This window comes from Prinia subflava, chromosome 15 (genome assembly GCF_021018805.1).
Source record: "Prinia subflava isolate CZ2003 ecotype Zambia chromosome 15, Cam_Psub_1.2, whole genome shotgun sequence".
NCBI lineage: Eukaryota > Metazoa > Chordata > Aves > Passeriformes > Cisticolidae > Prinia > Prinia subflava.
Window position 1 is genome coordinate 2,730,896 of NC_086261.1, and position 19,496 is coordinate 2,750,391.

Below are 19,496 nucleotides of genomic sequence, written 5' to 3' on the forward strand. Positions count from 1 at the left end.
CCTCAAGTTGCTCAGCATTCCCTTTAAATCCTGCCTTTCTTGCTTCCTGCAAGTCCAATTATTTTCCATTGTTAATGTTTGCATCTGCCCTCGAAATCATCATAGATCTGATGATAATATGATCTCTAGACAATCCATGTTCAGTGGCATGAACCTCTTCTATCATACATGGGCAATTGCCTTAGTCTAAATCCAAAATATTTATTGATCTCATTGGCAAGCCTGGAAGGGAATGGGCTCTTAACCCCTGAAGAAAATTATTTCCCTTCTAATTCTTATTCCAGTCAGTGTGAACGTACTCCACCACAATTATTTTTCCAGCCTTTTCTCGTCTCCTTTTCCTGCATAACCATTTCTCAAGCTTGGTGCATGGAAGCCCTTTAATGATACCACCTCCATCACTGAGCTTTGCTGTCCAGCCACAACACACAGGCATCGGAGTGGGGCCCTCTGCTTTCCCAGCTCCTCTTTGGAGCACTTTCCTCCTCCAGCTCCACCTTGGCCCAGTTCAGCATCTTTTTTCCACCATAGGAAAATCCAAACCCTGGTTCATGCTTGGGAGTTGTGGCTGATGGTCCAGAGGGGATTTTGTTGTGCTGTTCCTCACCGAGCCCTAGTAGCCAGCTCTTTTCTCTGCAGAGGGACAGACACTGGGTCCCAGCTGAGTTTTTTGGGATGGGAGCTGAGTTTTTTGAGGTGGGAGCCAAGCACATATGTGGGAACCTGTGGCACAACAAGCATTTCATTCATGAGCACGACAAAGCCAGGCTGGTGCCACCATCACATGTGGGGCTGTGGCCACGCTTGCACTGTCTCCAAAACCACCCAGGTGCCTTTTTGCCCTTTTCCCTGTCCCCACAGGCCCAGGCGAGGAGGACTGCACCCCCTGCAGCCCCGAGGGCTCTGCAGCTCACTGGCGCTGTGTCCCCGCCTGCCGTGAGGGTTTCTACCCCGCCGACAGCCACGGGCTGCCCAACAGAGTCTGCAAGAGGTATGGAACCTCCAGAGCACTGCCAGCCATGGCAGGATAACTCTGGAAACAGCTCACAGCTTGATGGAAGTTAACAGAGGGGTGAGGGAGCCAGGGCAGCTGTGGGGCTGGACCCCCCACGCCCCTGCCCTGTGGATTTCAGAGCAGTGGAGCTGCACGCTCTCCCTGCCACAGCCAGCCAAGGTGTCTTAGGGCTACGGTGGAAGGGGCTCAGCCTCAGCCCCGGGCTCTCTGGAGGAGGTGTGGGAGGAGCAGCAATGTTTAGGTAAATATTCCAGCTTTCAATTAAACCTGCTCCGTTCGCCCTGTGGCCATGTTGGGGGAGTGCTCCCCACTCCCTGGCCCGGCACGGGGCTGTGTGCAGGAGACAGGGAGATGCCGGGAGGCAACAATTTGCTCCCACTCTCTCCGGAGCTCTGCGCTTTAAGTGGGGAGTGGGAGGGGATTCAGCCTCATGAAAGCAAACACAAAAGGCAAGGATTAAAGCTGACTTGGGAACACACAGTGCCATCCCTGCCTGCTGGGGTTTCACTCACCTGCACTGTTTCTTCAGCAGGGAGGAACAAGGGACCAGCATCCCTTCCCAGGGGTTTCAGGCACAGTCTCCACAAGACACTGTCCCCAGTGCTGGGCTCTTTACTCTTTACAAATGGATGGGAGCAGCACAGGTTCCCTTTGCAGCTCTTTTTCTAGCTGGGATGGCTGGGAGGTGAGGTGCATGTCCCACTAAATCTTCCCAGAGGGCAAGAGCTTTGGGATGTCACTGGGCATTGAGCTGGCCTCACCAAACTCAGGGCTTCAATAATGTGTCAAGCTTTGAATTTGCCATTTTGCACATCCTCTGGTTTGGTCTGTCAGAGTGCCCAGCAGATGTCTTTTGGCTGACAGCCCACTTAGGGTGGCCTGACCAGGGTGTTGGTGCTGGCTCAGGCCACAGCAAGGTCTCTGTCCCCAGGTGTGATGACCACTGCTCAGCCTGCGAGGGCTCCAGTGGAAACTGCCTCAGGTGTAAGGAAGGTTACAGCCTCCTCGGTGGCTCCTGTGTGACAAATGAAACCTGTACCAACGGTGAGTGGCAGAACTGCTGGCACAGTGGTGCTCTCCTGGTAGCAAAAATGGGAGGTTTGGGGGATTTCCTTCACCATTTAAAGCTAAAAATGCTGGAGCTCTTGGGCTTGCTGGGGCATGGCTGCAGCGGGCTGGGCTCTGGCTGTGGGGGGCAGGTGGCTCACCTGGCATTGCTTCTGGATATCTGCCTGTTGCTCAAACACATCCAAGCATTTGTATTTCGTTATAGTTTAGTCTTGGGGCTAATTCTCCCACTCACTGCAAAGCTCCTTTATTCCTTCATTAAAACCATGTGAAAGATGCCCTTACAAAGTGATTTCTTTTCAATTCTGTCTCCCCCAACACTGGCACAGTTGCTGCGCCTGTTACGTGCAGTGTTTGTTTATTTAAAATGTTAATCTGCTCTCATTTTCTCTTGTTCCTCACCCCTGCCTTCCAGCTGACAAGACTTTCTGTGAGATGGTGAAATCAAACAAGCTCTGTGAAAAGAAGCTGTTTGTGCAGTTCTGCTGTCAGACGTGTCTTATGGCCGGGTAAAGTTCAGCGGCTGCATCCATCCAGGACTTCCACTGACTGCCAGCCCAGTTTTGCCAAATGTTTAGGACAAAAGTTTATTTTTTCAGCTTTGGGAGAGTTTACATGGTGCTGTCAAGCATTCGCTCGTAAGTTTGATAGCTTTAATATCACTGTCGGCGCGTTTCTATAGCAATATGTTAAGCAGAGATCCGAGCGTACCCTGAGTGATCAAGGCCTGGAAGCAGCAGACAAGTGGTGATATTAACACTCTCAAACACTCCTGGTGAGCAGGGACCAATGCATGATCCATGTACACACGCTTGGTTCTTCGCAGAAATCCTACTGATCCGCCCGCTCCGAGCGGCCGGCGGGAGCCCTCGCCACAAGGGATGCAGGACTCCACAACCTGCGAGGAAAGAGCCCATGGTGGTTCATTTTTGGTACCCTTTTGTGCCAGGTGCTGATGTAAACCTGCATTGCCAGCGCCGTGCTCTGTACATAGGTAAAACGATGAACCAGGCGGCTCCGGGGCAGGGCCCACGCCCACTCCGGCACTCCTGTTCGGATTCGGTCGCTGCTTCCCTCTGGCCGTGGCAATAACTGGAGGTTTGAGGACCAAAGCCAGAGCTGCCCCACGTGGCTCTGCAGGTGTGTCAGCCCAGCAGGGCTTTGCCCTGCAGGTAACTGCAGCCAGGCAAAACCCGTGTGCCTACAAGGAGTCGTAGGGTGTTGTGGGGGGGGTTGTCCACGCAGACCAGCCTTACCACGAAATGTATTTCCCTCCTGGAACTGCTTGTACATTTCTGATCAAGTCAGTTCTGGAACAAGCTAGATCCTTCTTCTAAACAAGATGTTGTCCCAATTAATCTTTCTTGGCATTTTGCGTTACGATCCTCCCCCTGTTTCGCTGGGTACACCCCTTTCTCTCCCACAAAATCCTCCTGTTCATGGCAGTGATTTTTCTTGGGCATCCATTTCCCAAATGAGACATTCCAGGGATCCAGCCAGGAAACTTAATTCTACAAAACCCTTCCCTGAAACAAACCTTTTCATGCTCTCTCTTAATAGTAAGTCATGTGGTGTTTATATAATTGTGTTTAAAATATCCTTGGCTATGTTGTTTTACAGATTTTTAAAAAATAACTTATACAATCCTTGGTTTTTTTTTTTCTCTGTGGACTATTTTTTATATGGGAGTGGGGTATCTTCTTGTGTCTTATTCCTTCTCCTTTCCTCCTCTCTGACCCTGCAAAGCCACTCTTTGCACCAGACGTATGTAAACACTCTTTCCTACGCTGCATGTTCTGATTCTCATTGTTAATAGTTTTAATGAGTTAAACCTTTCACCAGTGAAATTCCCAGTACCAATTGTCACCAGTTCCATACGGAGCTGGGATAATCCCTGCTTGGTTTTGGCTGCAACGACACCTGCCCTGCCTGGGCTTGCCCACAAGAGCTCACCTCAGCCAGGTGAGGAGGGGAAAGCCACACTGTCTGCAGCCCTCACCTGCCTGGACCAAATCCAAGGAAAGATGGAGCTTTGGTGAACTGATCTCTAAGTTAATAAACTATTGATCTCCCCTGACAAATGAATCTGTGCTTCTTCCAAATTCATGCAGCCCTGACTGGAGGCACTGCACGTCCTCACTTTGCTGGACAAAGCAGCTCCCCTGGCTGGAGCTCCTGCTCAGCTCAGAGCACCTGTGGGAGAAATGCTCAGGAACTGATGAGCTGCATCTGCAAAAACCTCATTATTGTTGTTGTAAAGGTCTTTTACCTCCAGAAGAAACTCAAATCCTGAATACCTGCCCTGTGCCAGGCTAGGCTGGTGCACCCAGGGCCACCTACCTGGGGTTTGGGGCTGTGCTGGGGCACGGGTGGGTGTATTCTGAAGTGTGGGGGATCCTGGATGAGCTGGCAGAAGGGCTTGTCCCCTTTCCCACTCATACAGGGAGCATCCTGAGCCCCCCAGTTCCCCACTGCAGTTCCCAGGGAACCACTGGGCTCCTGTTCCCTGTTGGCTGTCTGGGAAGGAGAGGAGCTGCTGCTGTGGGTGGGGAATGGAGGGAGCTGTGGAACCCTTTGTTTGTCATGTTGGTTTTGCAACAACCGTGGGCCAAGTGCCCAGGGTAGTGCCTGGATATCTGGAACTGAGCTTTTCAAGCAGGGAAAAAAAGAATGGAGCCCTCCCATGAGGGAAGGTGCTTTCTCAGAGATGTGCAGCTGTGGGCTCCTGCATTTTGTTGGTCTTCATGTTCATCAGACGATAAATGTGAATTAATCACACACAGTGATTCCTTCTCTTGCTGCAGGATTTCCCTTTCAGTCTCAGGCCAAACCAGAGGTCAGAACTGGGCTGACACACTCCTGGCTTCTGCCCTTTTGGTTGGAAAATACCAAACTTCATTTCTCCTGCTGTGTTAGTGAAAAAACAGGAGCTGTGGATCAGGAGTACTGTGCCAGCCTTCCAGTTCTCTGGCTCACAGCAGCCTGCCTCTAAATACTGCTCCCTGATATATTTAGATGTACTGAAATGCTACAAAGAAAGGAAAATGCTTACTCTTACACCTCGACATAACTTAAAATACACACTGGGGAAGGCAATGCAATTTAAGATGACCAGTCCCCAGCAGTCCCAGCTCTGTCCTGCTTTTTACTGCCTTCCAGCCTGCCAGGGAAAGAAAAACAAATTCTGCACATTGAATTCATGCAACAACATCAGCTTCCAGCGTTTCCCTCAGAAATCATTCTTGTAAAGTAATAAAATTCAGATTATTTCTCCAAGCTGTTGCAATACTTGCTTGGAGCTATTAAAGTCTGACTGGTATGCTCAGAGGATCAAAGTGGCTGTGTCTTCAAGATAAATGCATATTTAGGCAATTTATTAAAGCTCATTTCTCAGTTGTCTCTTGGCACCAAAGCCAAATCTATAATAGCTGTTTTCTGGAAAATCTTAGCGCAGCCTGACTCCTCGTTTGCAGTTTGGCCGTGGGGTTGCAGCCACGGCCATCTGCCATTGTGCAGTTGGCAGGTGGGGAACACAGATCTTAAAAATCATTGCTCTGAGTTTCCATTGCAAAGAAAGGACTGTCGAGAGCTTGTGTGCAGCGTCTGAGACCCAGAATCCATCTGCTCGCAATTACAATTCTATTGTGGCTGTAGAGCTGAGGCAAACAGATGCATTGTGCTAAGGGAGACAGGTCCATGTTTTATTTGGCCTTGTCAGAGGCAGGACCTGCTTTCCAGGAGGCTGGAAAGAGTCTCCTCTTAAGAACTGCCTGAAATGACTAAAGTCTCTGTTGTCTTTAACGCTGCATGATGCCTGAGTCACGTACAACAGTGTTGCTAATTCTTGGGTTTTTCTTGTGACAGCTCCCTCTTGTTCTTGCTCCCTCCTATGTTATAAAACAAATGCAGCTGTTATAAAAACCTGACTTTGCTTTCCCATACAGCTCTGGTGAGGGAGTTTTCGCAGCAGGGAGCACAGGAGCTGCCTGAGCCCAGCTGATCCCTGGCAGGGCCAGCTCTGACGCTGCAGTCCTGGGGGCTGAGCCAGGCGTCGTGCCCGGGGCTGATGCCCTGAGAAGCTCCCAAAAGAGAAGCATGAGCCATCCCTGTGCAGTGCCAAGCGTGGCTGCAGTGTTTATCCTGTTGTCACATCCTCTGGGTTCACAGAAATGTCATGGCTCACAAAAAATATCCTTCCCTTGATAGCAGTGGAGACAGAAATCATCCTTCCTCATCCTGCTCTGCGGGCCTTGAAGGCTGGGGAAGGATTTCCCCAGAAGTAGTGGCTTGGTGACATTCAGCAGGTTTTGGGGGTCTGGGGGTGTCCCTTTACATGTCACTGTCAGTCCAGTCACCTGCACTGTGGTTCACCCACCAGCTCAGCCCTTCCCAGTGGTGCCAGGCAGTGCCCCAGCCTCAGACCAGGAACCTGGGAGGGAATTCCTGGCCAGACACAGCAGCCAGAGCCACCTCAGCTCCCCCAGAGCTACTCCCAGCTCTTTCTTGCTGTTCCCCAAATCCCAAAAGCCGGTTAGGGGGATGTAGTGACATTTGCAAGCACGTTTTATCTCACAGATAACGGGTGTGTGTCGTGCTGCAGTCTGTAGGGTGTTCCCAGCCCATCACAGCACCTCTGAGACCAGGAATGCACATGGAAATGACAGAGAAACTGCCCCAAATGCTACAGGGCAACACAATGTCCAGGAGCAAAGGCTGAGCTGCTGCTGGCATGGACAGAAAACACCAGGAGCTGTGGTTGTTGTAGAAGGTGCCCTGGCTCTGCAGCAGGAGCAGCAAGTGCTTGAACACGGCTCTGTCCGAAGGGAAGCACCAGCCGTGGTATGAAGTGTGTTCCTGCTCTGCCCGGATTTCTGCGGATAAATCTGTGCCTGGAAACACCAGAAGGCAGGAGGGAACCTCTGGTGGCATCTGTGCTGCTTTTAGGGCACTGCTGAGGGCAAAGCCAAGTCCCTTCTGAGCTTGTGACCCATGGCTCAGGCCTGCGGCTGGGAGCTGGCCCGGGGAGGAGCGGCATGCAGGGATGGGGTACTGGGGGGCTGTACGGATCCCTGAGGTGGGGAATGCAGGGATGGGGGTGTGTGGGGGGGCTGTATTAGCCCCTGAGGAGGGGAATGCAGGGATGGGGTGTTGGGGCTGTACCGCTCCCTGAGGCGGGCAATGCCCGGGATGCGGTGTTGGGGCTGTACCGCTCCCTGAGGCGGGCAATGCAGGCGCGGGGCGGGGCGGTCCCCGCCGTTCGCTGTGTCGGCGCTCGGCTGCCCGGCCCGGCCCGCGCGTGCTCGGCGCTCGGCGCGGCGCCCTGCGGCGGCGGCGCGGCCTGGCGGGCCTGGCGCGGTGTGTGCGCTGTGAACCGCTGTGTTCCCTGTGAACCGCTGTGAACCGCTGTGAACCGCTGTGTTCCCTGTGAACCGCTGTGTTCCCTGTGTCCCGGTTTGTCGCCGTTTGTCGCGATGGTGAAGCTCACGGCGGAGCTGATCGAGCAGGCGGCGCAGTACACCAACGCCGTCCGCGACCGGGAGCTCGACCTGCGCGGTGCGCGGCCCCGCGGGGCGAGAGGGGCTGTGCTGGGAGCGGGCGGGCGAGGGCGGGGGATGAGGGCTGAGGGCTGAGGGCCGGCGCTGTGTGTGTGGTAGGGCCTGGGGAGGCTGTGTTGGATCGCGGAGGAGAGGCTGTGATGGGACTTGGAGGGTCCGTGATGGGCCTTGCGGTGGGGCCTGGCGCCTTCCTTGGCCGGAGGTGCCGAAGCAGGACCGGGAGGTTGTTGGAGGGGCTGCACTGGCCGGGGCTTGGGGATGAGGAGCGCTTAAAGAGGCTCCAGTGGCTTCGGAACTTGCGGGGGTTGTGAGGGGGTGAATCACAGAGTGGTAGAATGGTTTAGGTCGGAAAGGAATCTAAAGATCATCTCGTCCCAACCACCAGGAAGGGGAAATGTGGGAGGAATTAGCTGTGGCGGGGGTGGGATGTGCCCCCAGCACGAGGGCTGTGCCAGAAAAGTGGATTTGCTGAGGAGGGGGAAGAAGGATTGAAAAAGCCGTGAGGGCTGTTGGGTTTGAGGGAGAGAGTTTGGTCTGGGACTGGGTGGAGGAGAGTCGACCCCGAGGTGTTTTGTCTGAGACTTATCAGCGTCTTCAGATTTGCCCCCACACGCTCTGCTTTGCTTTGGTCTGCGCTGCTGTGGGCACCGTCTCATCCCTGCCTTGCACTCTCTCTCCAGGCTATAAAATCCCGGTCATTGAGAACTTGGGTGCCACTCTAGACCAGTTTGATGCCATTGATTTCTCTGACAATGAGATCCGCAAACTGGACGGATTTCCCCTGCTGCGGAGGCTGAAAACGCTGCTCATGAATAACAACAGGATTTGGTAAGGGGCTGTGTTTTGGCCTGGTGGGACCCTGGGGCAGAGGAAAATGCTCTTGGGAGAGAGGTGTGTGTGTCTTTCCCTGCTGGTTGGGTGCAGGAGTGTTTGTTTCAGCCAATAAAGTCAACACTGAGCACTGTGTGGGCCCTATTTCAGTTTCCTTCCTCATTCTGTGCAAAAGCCACTGTTTGTTTCTCAGTCAGGACAGTGAGATGCAGAGTTTGGGATTTGGCCAGATCTTTGGATTTCAGTAATCAGCTCTGTAAAGACATGAAAAAAGGGATACCTGCAAGGGAATGGATTTAAATTTCATGCTGCATCTAATATTCTCACAGTGATTTATTGCCAGCTTTATTAGAAGAGTGTTTTGGATGCTCACCCAGACTTCTGCTAGTGTCAGACTGGGTTGTCCACAGGGAGATCCCCTGAGTTGTTGTGTTTCTCTGTGTATTTTCACCACTGCTAATTCCTGCCCTAAATTAAACCTTTGTTTTTGTTGTTCTTCAGTCGGATAGGTGAGAACCTGGAACAGGCTCTGCCCAGTCTCACGGAGCTCATTCTTACCAACAACAACATTGCTGAACTGGTAAGCTGTGATGCAGGATAAAGCTAAACAAGCTTAAAATTTGTGGTTTTCATCTCTCTAATTAGACATTTTCCTGAGAGTAATGCCATATGCTTTAGGTAATAGTTCTTTCTCTTCAGAGTAATATCCTACAGTTTTGGCAGTAGTTAATGATGTACATGCTTTAATGGACATGATTTACATCATGCAGTGGAACAGCAGACACAAAACTTAGTGGTTTTCCTATTAAAATAATTGCAGTAATTTAATTAATCTCTAAAATAGATATGAGTTTAGGAACTTTGTTTTCAAATATTTGATTTTTTTTTGCTAAAGGGGCTTAAAATTTCTTGCTGTGCTCCCTTTACCCAGGGTGAACTGGACCCGTTATCAACTATTAAATCATTGACTTACCTGAGGTATGTAAACCCAAAAAGAGGAGCTGCTCTTTCTCTGGTGTTTGAGCTGTGCTGCTGGCCCAGCCCTTTCCTTTGGTCTGGAATGCTGGGATTTTTATGAGCTGTGACAGATCCTTTATGTCTAAAAATTGAACTGACAAACAGCATTTCCTTTGCTCTTCATAAACATCTGGTAATTAATATCTGAGGTTTTATATCACTGACAGAATGTTGGGATAATGAGATGTAACATCTGTATAAACCAGGACACAAGTGCTGAAGTGAACTTAACCTTTAAAAACCTAAAACTGAAAGGTTTAATCTGTTGATTAAAAAAATAGTTTAAAATACATGTAAACAAGGACTTCTCAGCAATATTACATTTGGTGTGAGGGACAGAAAGAAACAGTTTGTCCTGTGATTCTTCAGTTGATCAGTGTCCAGATAAGAAAAGTTTCAGTTATTTTGGGAGGAGTATTATGATTATTTTGAAGCTGTTCTTTATGTCACCCTTCAGTTAAATCCACTGAATTGTGAAAGTGCAAGTTTTTACTGTAATTTCCATTTTATCAAAGAACTGTCACTAGGCTTATTTCACAGTGTTATTTGTTATCTGTTACAGCAGGAAGTACATTCAAGTATATTAATATATTTCAGTACAAATGTATTTAAAATATTTTGTATTAAGAGACTGTTCTTAACCTTTATTTACTTCACAGCGTTCTAAGGAATCCTGTAACAAATAAGAAACATTACAGATTATATCTAATTCATAAAGTTCCCCAGGTCAGAGTGCTGGATTTTCAAAAAGTGAAGCTCAAAGTAAGTCTGCTTGCTTTTGATTTAGCTTTGGGTGTTTGTTTTTGTTTTGTTTGGGGGTTTTTTGCATTCTTGAAAATTCACCACTAACAGGGATCTTGTTGCCATAATTGTAAATTTTATTGAAACTCTGTAAGTGGCTCTACAACACTCTCATTGTTTTCTTTTATGGTTTCATTCTGTTAAGGATATAATAATCTGTTTAATTATGTTTAATTAAGTTTTAATGCCTGTGTTTAGTGTTACTCTTTTCTGTCTCTCTGGTGTTGGTAGGAGGCACCTCTAGAGAAAGAAATGAGCAAACACCACTTGGCTCTGGGTGGGGGATGAGTGTGGGAAAGAGCTCTTAATTTAAAGAGCACAGGGTTGATACATCTGTGAGTGTTTGGGCAGTGTTTATCTGCTTGTTGTTTTGTCTGGTCTCCATGTACCAATTTCACTGATGCAGATGAGCCAAAGTGTCTTTCTTGGCCAAGACAGAAGCTTTGCAAACCGTGATGTTCTCAAATTAACTTTGTGTGTGTGTGGTATCGCTGTAGGAGCGACAGGAGGCAGAGAAAATGTTCAAGGGCAAACGGGGTGCACAGCTTGCAAAGGATATTGCCAGGAGAGCAAAAACGTAAGATAAAGCAAACAAATTTCCACTGGCATCCTCCTTCAGAAACACCACTCTCTTTGTGTGCAGTGTCAGGCAGAAAAGTGAAATATCAGCTGCTGGCAGGATGCCTCAAAAGCTTTGGGAGCCACAAGGGCCTTGTGCAAGCACCTCGAGTTTTGGGTGGTGGTGAATACATCTCAGAAATATTTCTGAAAAAGATAACTTGGTCAAGGTGGATTCACTGAAGTCAACAAGCAGGAAACCTTAATTTTATTTTTGTTATTTAACTGCAGAGAGGTGGCCATTATAGAATTTGTCTTTGGTGGGGTTTTTCTCCTAGATGATTGGTAACTTAATTCTTCTGTTTTCCAGGGAATAAATTGCAAAATCTGTTGTAGTTAAGAGAAGAGATACAAATGAAAATCTTTAATTAAGCTATTACAGTATTTGTTTATTTAGTTTAATTGTTAAGTGGTACAGCATATGTTTTGATCAACCTGTTTGGTAGTAAGAATTCACATCATGTGTGGCAACAGCATTTCCAAATTCTTGGTTAAACAGAAAAATGTGTTGAACTTATTTAGCATTTAAAGCTCTAATAGATGGATTTGAGCTGAAGTTTGTAAGTGGAAAGGGATTCAGGTCTCTGACAGTTTAAAATAAGCAGATGATTTTCTTAAAGCAGCAGATAACCTTTTTCTTTTGACTTCTGAGATGAATTCCAGTTTAGTGCAGGCTTTACTTTAGGCTGTTTTAATATCACTTTGGACACATGGGAACAGAAAACCCATTTTCAGTTATTCTTTATTTATCCACCTTGCTTTTGTAATGGCAACAGACCAGCTGAGTGTTCAACAACATCCAAATTGAAGAGCTTTTGTCAACTGCCTGATTAATAAAGTTCTGCCTCTGAGCAGATGAAAAGCTGGGGGGGAATGGGACAGTGAGGACAAGCTGCTGGTGTTTCTGAAGGAGGCAATTCTTGACTGTATCAGTTTGTTAACAAAGATAAGATACTACACTTGATGGAATGAAATGCTTTCAAACCTAGTTTGGAAGCATTTCAAGTTAAGAGAAGCAGCTACTCTTCAAAAAGTGTAACAGGTCTTTTTTTTCTTTTTGAAGCTTTAATCCAGGGGCTGGTCTGCCAACAGACAAAAAGAAAACTGGGCCCTCCCCAGGGGACGTGGAGGCAATTAAGGTAAATATGTCAGGAGAACACTGGAGGAGAAAAGCTGTCATGGATCCAAATGGAACAAACGTTTCCTTTGTGCTGTTCAGACAAATAGATCAACATGTCCTGACTCTAATTTAGGTTTTCTCTAAGTTTTCTTCTGACCTACCTGTATTTTGAAAACTTAAATGAAATGTTAACCTGAGCTTAGAGTTCTTCCAAGGGAGGGTGGAGGTAACAATTTGTCATTTGTAGAATTTTCTAGAACTAGAATTTAGTCGAACTTCCATAGGTGTTAAGTGTCACTTAAGTGATAGGAACCTGGGTTTAGTGTTTATTCTGAGCAGACTGACACTGAGTTCTCTGTTCCTCAGACTGCCATAGCCAACGCCTCGACCTTGGCAGAGGTGGAGCGGCTGAAGGGTTTGCTGCAGGCGGGACAGATCCCCGGCAGGGAGCGCAAATCAGGTCACTGCTTCTGCTGCCCTGCCCTCAGCAGAATCCACCTCTCTTCCTTGCTTTATGGGATCTCTGTAGGGAGCTGGGTGGAAAAAGTGTGAGTTTGTCATGTGTGGAGCACATCCCTGGCTCTGCTCTGCCTGGCCTTGAGTGCAGCTCGGGGCTGTCACTGCACTCCCTCCAGAGCCAGGTGCCAAACACTGGATGACTGCAGAGTTCATCCCAGTTATTTAACAAAATGAGATTAATTACAGAGTCTCTGCTGAGCGTCAGTGCCTTGGGTGTGGGTACAGCAGTGAGTCTGGGAGCTCTGCAGGGATGGATCTCAGCTGCAGGCTGGCCACAGCACCAGTTCTCTGTACATCGGGGCCACCTGGACTTTCCTCTCTGTAGAGTTTTTAAACGTTCCCATTATTACTTCTCTGCAGAGGGGTGGGAAAGGAACAGCAACGTCTGCAGCAGCTGCTCTAAAACTGACGTATCCTTTCAGGCCCTTCGGAGGACGGTGAAGAAGAAATGGAAGAGGACACAGTGCCAAACGGGTCGTAGCCCGGGCCGTGCCGCGCTCCGGCCCTCCCCCGGAGCCCTTTCGTGCCCCGTGCCGTGCCGGTGTTCCCGTCCCGCTGCATTTCGCCGTTCAATAAACGAGCGCTCCCTTTTTCTCCCGGTGGTGCCGCGTCCGCTTTCCGGGGGCGGGGCGGGTGGGCGGGGCTCCTGCGCGCCCTGATTGGCTGCCGTGCGCCTGACCCCCTTCTCTCATTGGCCGGTGTCACCCCCGGCCCTCTGCCAGCGGCGGCGCGGCGCTTCCTGGCGGCGGCGGACGGGGCGGTGATTGGCGGAGCGGGGCGGGCCCGGACGTGAGGCGGCGGCGGACGGGGCGGTGATTGGCGGAGCGGGGCGGGCCCGGACGTGAGGCGGCGGCGGACGGGGCGGTGATTGGCGGAGCGGGGCGGGCCCGGACGTGAGGCGGCGGCGGGCGATGGATCTCGGGGGCGGCGGTCCCGCGGCGGGGCCCGGGCCGGCGCTGGGCCAGGGCGGCCTGGAGGCCCTGCAGCACACGGGTGAGGGGCCGGGGGCCGGGGGTGAGGGCGGGGGGCGGCGGGGCCCAGGCGCGGAGCCGGGGCCGCTGCCCCGCCCGGGTGGGCCCCTTGCCGTGCGGCCCGCGCTCACCCCCGGCTGTCCCCGTCGCAGTGGGCTCGGTGCTGTCCAGCTATGGCTGGTACGTGCTCCTGGCCGCGGTCGCCGTGTATCTCGTGGTGCAGAAGGTGTCCCGCAGCCTGGCGGCGCGGCCCGGCGCCCGGCCCGGAGCAGCTGAGGCGGCGGAGGGTGAGTACAGAGCGCTGCGGCCTCCCCAGGGCCCGGCCCGAGGGCTGAGGGCCGCTCGCATCCGCACCGGGCCTGCCCGTGGGAACAGCACAAAGAGACCCGGTGGGGAGGGGGTGTGATGGAGAGGGAGGCTGGGGATGACTGTCAGCCCACAGATCTGAACTGGAGACATCACCGGGAAAGGCTGGGCCAAGGGAAGTGTTTTTAAAAGGAAAAGCTGCGTCCCAAAGTAGGGTGTTTGGGAATGAGGGAGCAGGACATCACAGAACAGGATATCTGCGCTGTGGAGCTGAGGGGATGGAGGCTAAAAGCACACGTGGTCTGTTACCAAATAACTTTTGCACTTAGCAAACAAAACCAAAGTGCCCAAATCTAAATCCTAGGGAAAATAATTCTATAAATACTCACTTTTTATTAATATTCACCATCCCCTTCCAGCTGTCCTTTCGCAGTTCCTGCTGTGGCAGGACTGTGTACATTTGGGGTGTGACGCTCGGTGTTATCTTTGGGACTGTGGCACAGGTTGTGAGTCTCACCCAGGCACGATCCTGCTGAAAAGCACAGGCTGTGCTCGTGGATCTGCCAAATCCATGAGTGCCTGGCACGGATCCCTTGGGCACATTGGCACGACAGGACACGGGGCCCCAGTAAAATCTTATTTGCGTGCCCTTTTCCTTCTGCTGTTCTTTTGTGATGATAATTAATGGCGTTTCTATTGCCCAAATTGCCTGCAAAATGAAATTACTGAAAGTACTGACATTTCTTTTTCATATTCATCACTGGATCGTAGCAAAAAATGAGGCAAACAAATGTGGAGATGCTTCAGCTGCTGGAAGAGAACAGAGCAACATTTGCCTTTTTTGGGGGGTATAATTTTCCTTTTGACCTTCAAAGGCCACTCATGAAGAGCAGTGGTGATTCAGTGTGGATTTTCTGAGACCTCCAGGTGTCTCTTGAGATGTGTGTCGTGTTTGTCAGTGATTTCTCTGCTGATGGAGGATGCTAAATCCACTGCTGCATTGACACCAGCAGGACACATTGCCAGAAGGAGTAGGAGTGAATGTGGGCTGGTTGCCTCATCCTTCTGCGTAAAAGAAGTTCTCTGGGTAAAAATGGTCCCTGCGAAGCCTGGGTGATATTTCTGAATTAATTTGTATCTAACAAATCCTTCAGAAATAGAAGGAAGTGTCCTTGAAGTGTGAGGTTTGAATTTTGTGGTTAGGTACACTTGTGTCCTTATTAAAATCCTGTTAAATTAATTGCTTTAAAACAGTAAAACATGATGAAATTTAATTCAGCATGTAAATTACTATAAAGGATTAGCTGGAAACTGAACTTGAGCTGTGATTTTCTGCAAAACAGCTGCAGGGAGAGATATGAGCCTCTCCTTATTACAATTCTTTGAGGAGACCATCTAGAATTTACTTTGAGTAGCTTCGCAAACTCTCTCCTGATTTCCTAGAACCTGATGTGGTGGTAAGAAGGCAGGAAGCTTTGGCAGCAGCTCGCCTCAGGATGCAAGAGGAATTAAATGCTCAAGCAGAAAGATACAAAGAAAAACAAAGACAGGTAAGCAGAGAGAATTTCTTCCTTTAACTCATAAATTTGTCATCTAGCACTTTGCTGCTGGAAAAGACAGCAGCAAATTGTAATTGTGTGCCAGGGTCACTGTGGGGCTGGTGTTCATTTTCTCACAGGTAAATCTGTACCTGCAGGAGCTGATTTGTGTGTGCAGTGAATGGCTGGAGGGGTTTTGCTGGCATTTCAATTAACTGTGCCACTGCCCATATGTGTTTTCTGGTTTTAATGGGAAATATAAGTTTTAGAAATGTAGCTTAGCACTGCTGCAGTTTAAGGGTCTGAATTACAGCTCAAGATCACGAGGAATAGCAAATTGCTGAGTGGGGCAGTGCAGAAAATGGGTGTGATCAGCATAGCAATAACACTGATCATCATCCCACCTCTTCTGGTTTTGCTTTTGCAGTCAGACACTCAGACCTCAGTTTATAGCTGATGCCTCCAGTAACACTGGCAGTTAAAAACAAAGGAAAACTCCTTTCTTTCTTCTGTAGAACCCCACGTGCATTAAGTTACTGTCATAGGCAATATTCTTTACTTAGTACTTTTTATAGATTCAGGGTTTAAACTTGCCACTTGGTTCTGTTTTACTTTCAAAATCTTTTAAAGCATCAAGTGGCCGAAAGAAGCTGCAGACTCAGTACATCCCCAGGAGGGGAAGAGATGTGGGTGCATAAGAAGAGTAAATTCTTCCATAATCTCACAGATACTGCATCAGATAAATACAGTTTGATGAGACTGTTGTAGCTGTTTCTGGCGGTTGTGGTAGCTCTGAAATCTTAGTTTTAGCATTAAGCCTGTGTCCTGGATTTGTTCTGCAGCTGGAGGAGGAGAGGCGAAGGCAGAAGATCGCGATGTGGGAGAGTATGCAGGAAGGAAAGAGCTACAAAGGAAACCTGAAACTGAATCAGGTACCAGCCACGTCAATCAGGTCACGGCTGTGTTCCTGTGATTAAGGGAGCTGAAATTTGTACTGAGTAACTTTTTGCTTTTCTGAACAGCAAGAAGTAGAATCTGGTGCCTCTGCCTCAGCAGTCCCGAAATCTAAACCAAACAAAAAGCCTTTGAGAGGAGGTGGTGAGTATGGAATCCCTCAGACACTCTGAGCTTGGAACAGGTCATTTATCCAGCTGTTTCTGCAGCCTCTGTACATACTTGTCTTTTTCAAGGAGGAAACAAAACGTTCCTTACAAATGAGCTCGTTATCTCTGATCAGCTGCTCTGCTCTGCCCTTTGTGCAAAAGCTGGCAGGAAGTTTTGGGAGGGCTTTTCCCTGGGAAAAGAATGTGTCAGGTGTTTTGCAAATATGTTTTGGCATAATTTACTGAGATTTTTGTCAGCCAGAATTACAGATTCTTTCAGTATTTCTGGGGTCTCTCCCCCATTATTCTGCAAGTTCAATAATTTAGTATCTGGTCTATCTTTAAAGTACCTGTAGTACTGACTAAATGCAGGAAGAGGGTATTTTACTTTGCATTATGTAGATTCATAAGATGAAAGAAATTATTGTGTAAAATGTGACCTGATTTTTCATATACCACAATGCTGACCTATTGAATATATAAATCCTGTGGATATATAAACTCTTACCAACTCTCACAAAGCACCAGAAGGTCTCAGTGTTAAACTAAGTCACCTGCTGGAATCACCTTGATGGATGAAGTGCTTTCTGTGGCCTCACAGTGCCCATGTCAGGCTCACTGGCCATGCAGGCACTCTGCTTCCTCTCCTCTCAGCCCAACAGCCCTTGCCATGCCTGCAGGTGCTAATTTGGGTGTATTTTAATGACAATTTTCCATAGTGGAGTGGATCATCCACACAGCCTCAGTCAGGCTGTAAAGGAGGCCCACTGAGGGTGCAGTGCTAAGTCACTTGATTAAATGTATGAAACCTGTGGATTAAACAAAAAACCTCTTGATTAAACATACTAAACCTCAGTAACAGTGCAGTGCTGGGATTTCTGCCTGAGTATTTTCCCTGACATTTGAAGGAATCAGCGATCGATTCATCTTAGGTTGTTTCATACGAGGGCAGGGTGATGTCTGATGTGCCAGGTATCTTTGATAGCTCCGTTATTCTGTTATTGGTATTTACCTCCCTGGGGGATGAGAAATGCAGGGGTCAGCTGTGCTGAGAACCAGGATCAGGGCAGCTGGGCTTGGGCACCCTTCCAGCTGCTACCTGTCCTAGTTTAATCCTCAGCAAGGTCTTTGCTTAAGTAACCACTTAGAGAATTAGAGGTCTCAGATCTTCTCCTGAGGTAGATCAGCGTGAAGTGAAAGAACCATCTGTGCTGCTCAGCTGCTCAATGGAGCTAGAAAGCAAAACTTGGCTGGTATGAGAAAAACAAATATCAAAGATGAAGGTGATGCTGGGAGTTTCAGTGGAACAGGTTGCTTTGAACCCCCCCCGGTTAACAGTGCTGCTAGGATTTGGGTTCTTTGCTTTGTGCAGAACAAATTGAGGATGTTTGCAAAGTTGTAACTTTCTGAGTGTGTTCTCCTGACATGAAGTTTCCCATGGTTACAGCATTAGGATGTTCAGCTGAAATTTATTTGCCTTACTGCCTATGCTTGCCTTTTCAAATGCTCTAAAAATTCTTTGCAATATTAATGAGTGGATTTACCTTTTGACCTTCAGAGTATTCCTTGCAGGACTGGAATAAAGGATTAAGTCCCTGACTGTTGGGGCTCTTGGAGAACAGATACACACTTAGAGAGTTTACTGTAAGAGCTGCTGCTGCTGCTCTGTTTATTCTGCAGAGCAGCACTGCAGCTTTAGGTAAATGGTAATTCATTTCAATTTCATTTAATCCAAACTGATCAAATTTAAACACAAGTGTTTTGCAATGGCTTTTAAAGAAAGAAACCCTCTCAAGTCTGGATGTTTTCTGTGCTTTCATTTTCCCTAAAACGCTGCGTGTGTAAAGCACGAGCAAGGTGTAAATATCACCAGATCCATTTTTGCTGCTCCTTGTGCGTTGGTGAGGGGCTGTGGAGGATGAACATTAACAGAGTGGATTTCTCCCCTGTGTTCCAGGCTATAACCCCCTGTCTGGAGAAGGAGGAGGGACGTGCTCCTGGAGGCCCGGCCGGCGCGGCCCGTCAGCGGGTGGATGAGGCTAACGTCCCTAGTGTCCCCTGGCACTAGCAGGCTTGATCTTACCCCATCTAGCTGCCTGCAGCTGGCCTGTCACAGGGACTCCTTGGGGGCTGTTTAGTGCACTTGTTAACTTAAAACAGGGTTTTTGTTTGTTTGATTGACACCGTTTCCAAATTGTGACGCATTGGCTGGTTCTGCACCAGAAAAATACCTGATCCTCTCAGAGAGGGCAAGGAGAGAAGCAATTTCAGTATAATCAGTAATTTTCACTCTTCTGTAGAGAGGGAGCTTAGTCTCCAGCCAAGGTGAATCACCTGGGATTGTGAGATCTGGGCTCTCTGGCAAATATAGTTATCTAAGCTCACTTTACCTCAGTAAGATGAGGGTATTTACCATCCTCAGACCTGTTACCAGATTTACCTTGCAGCTAAACACAGCCATTTAGAGAGGAAGGATATTATCTTTGGCAGACACCTTGAATTTAGGCAGAGGGACTTTCAGAAAAAGCACAGGTGATCTGACAAATGCCACGGATTTGCACCGAAGGCCAGTTATTGCAGAAGAGTCTCTGTGACAAGCCAGCTTGAATGATGTTTTCCTTATAAATGGTAAACAAACCAGTGAGGATTACTGATGCTAGACAGCAGACGGGGGGGTCTTGCTATTCCTTTTTTTTTTCTTTTTTTTAATTTCAACTGCTTTGTAAAAACAAAACACTATTAATATTAAATATAATTGCAAACATCATAAATCTAGTATTTACAGTCTCGTGGTTTTCACCAGCATCTTCTTTATGGAAGGCATTTGTTCTAGTGCAATAAATGTGTATAAAGGTGGGAGATGAAGTGACCCTGCTGCAGTCTGTGCAGCACCAAAGCTGAGGGTGGTGTGTGCTGAGGAGGGCTCTGGCCACTGGAAGTGTCCCACTGGCCAGTGAGGGGTGCAGGGAGTGGGTGATGTTCATCCTTCTGGTGTGTGTCCAGCACAGAGGACACAAAACAACTGATCATCATA

The 19,496-nt window shown here is 48.7% G+C and overlaps 3 protein-coding genes across 3 annotated transcripts in view; all 3 read left to right on the top strand.

Annotated features, from left to right (window-relative positions):
- The window catches only part of PCSK6 (proprotein convertase subtilisin/kexin type 6), a 34,263-nt gene extending 30,083 nt beyond the window's left edge, over positions 1–4,180 (top strand). The window contains exons 19-21 of the mRNA XM_063412337.1: positions 862–991; positions 1,947–2,059; positions 2,499–4,180. Of these exons, the coding sequence (XP_063268407.1) occupies positions 862–991; positions 1,947–2,059; positions 2,499–2,596 (341 nt within the window). The 3' untranslated portion in view covers positions 2,597–4,180. The remainder of the gene's footprint in view (positions 1–861; positions 992–1,946; positions 2,060–2,498) is intronic.
- Positions 4,181–7,393: 3,213 nt separating this feature from the next.
- SNRPA1 (small nuclear ribonucleoprotein polypeptide A') lies at positions 7,394–13,138 on the top strand. Its single transcript, XM_063412340.1, has 9 exons — positions 7,394–7,636; positions 8,319–8,466; positions 8,971–9,049; positions 9,401–9,447; positions 10,146–10,248; positions 10,785–10,864; positions 11,969–12,044; positions 12,392–12,485; positions 12,967–13,138. Exons 1-9 carry the CDS (start codon positions 7,555–7,557, stop codon positions 13,023–13,025), a joined length of 768 nt encoding a protein of 255 aa, XP_063268410.1. The 5' UTR covers positions 7,394–7,554; the 3' UTR covers positions 13,026–13,138.
- Positions 13,139–13,377: 239 nt separating this feature from the next.
- Positions 13,378–19,233, top strand: SELENOS (selenoprotein S). The gene is made up of 6 exons (XM_063412341.1): positions 13,378–13,537; positions 13,668–13,802; positions 15,265–15,371; positions 16,202–16,291; positions 16,382–16,457; positions 18,420–19,233. The coding sequence occupies exons 1-6, from the start codon at positions 13,456–13,458 to the stop codon at positions 18,497–18,499; spliced, it is 570 nt and encodes a 189-aa protein (XP_063268411.1). The 5' UTR covers positions 13,378–13,455; the 3' UTR covers positions 18,500–19,233.
- The last annotated feature ends 263 nt before the right edge of the window (positions 19,234–19,496 follow it).

Coding starts and splice junctions, on each gene's coding strand:
- SNRPA1 (XM_063412340.1), top strand. CDS start 7,555: ATGGTGAAGCTCACGGCGGAGCTGATCGAGCAGGCGGCGCAGTACACC. Junction 9,448..10,145: donor AAATCATTGACTTACCTGAG/GTATGTAAACCC, acceptor TTTACTTCACAG/CGTTCTAAGGAATCCTGTAA. Junction 10,249..10,784: donor TTCAAAAAGTGAAGCTCAAA/GTAAGTCTGCTT, acceptor GTATCGCTGTAG/GAGCGACAGGAGGCAGAGAA.
- SELENOS (XM_063412341.1), top strand. CDS start 13,456: ATGGATCTCGGGGGCGGCGGTCCCGCGGCGGGGCCCGGGCCGGCGCTG. Junction 13,538..13,667: donor GGAGGCCCTGCAGCACACGG/GTGAGGGGCCGG, acceptor TCCCCGTCGCAG/TGGGCTCGGTGCTGTCCAGC. Junction 13,803..15,264: donor AGCAGCTGAGGCGGCGGAGG/GTGAGTACAGAG, acceptor CTGATTTCCTAG/AACCTGATGTGGTGGTAAGA.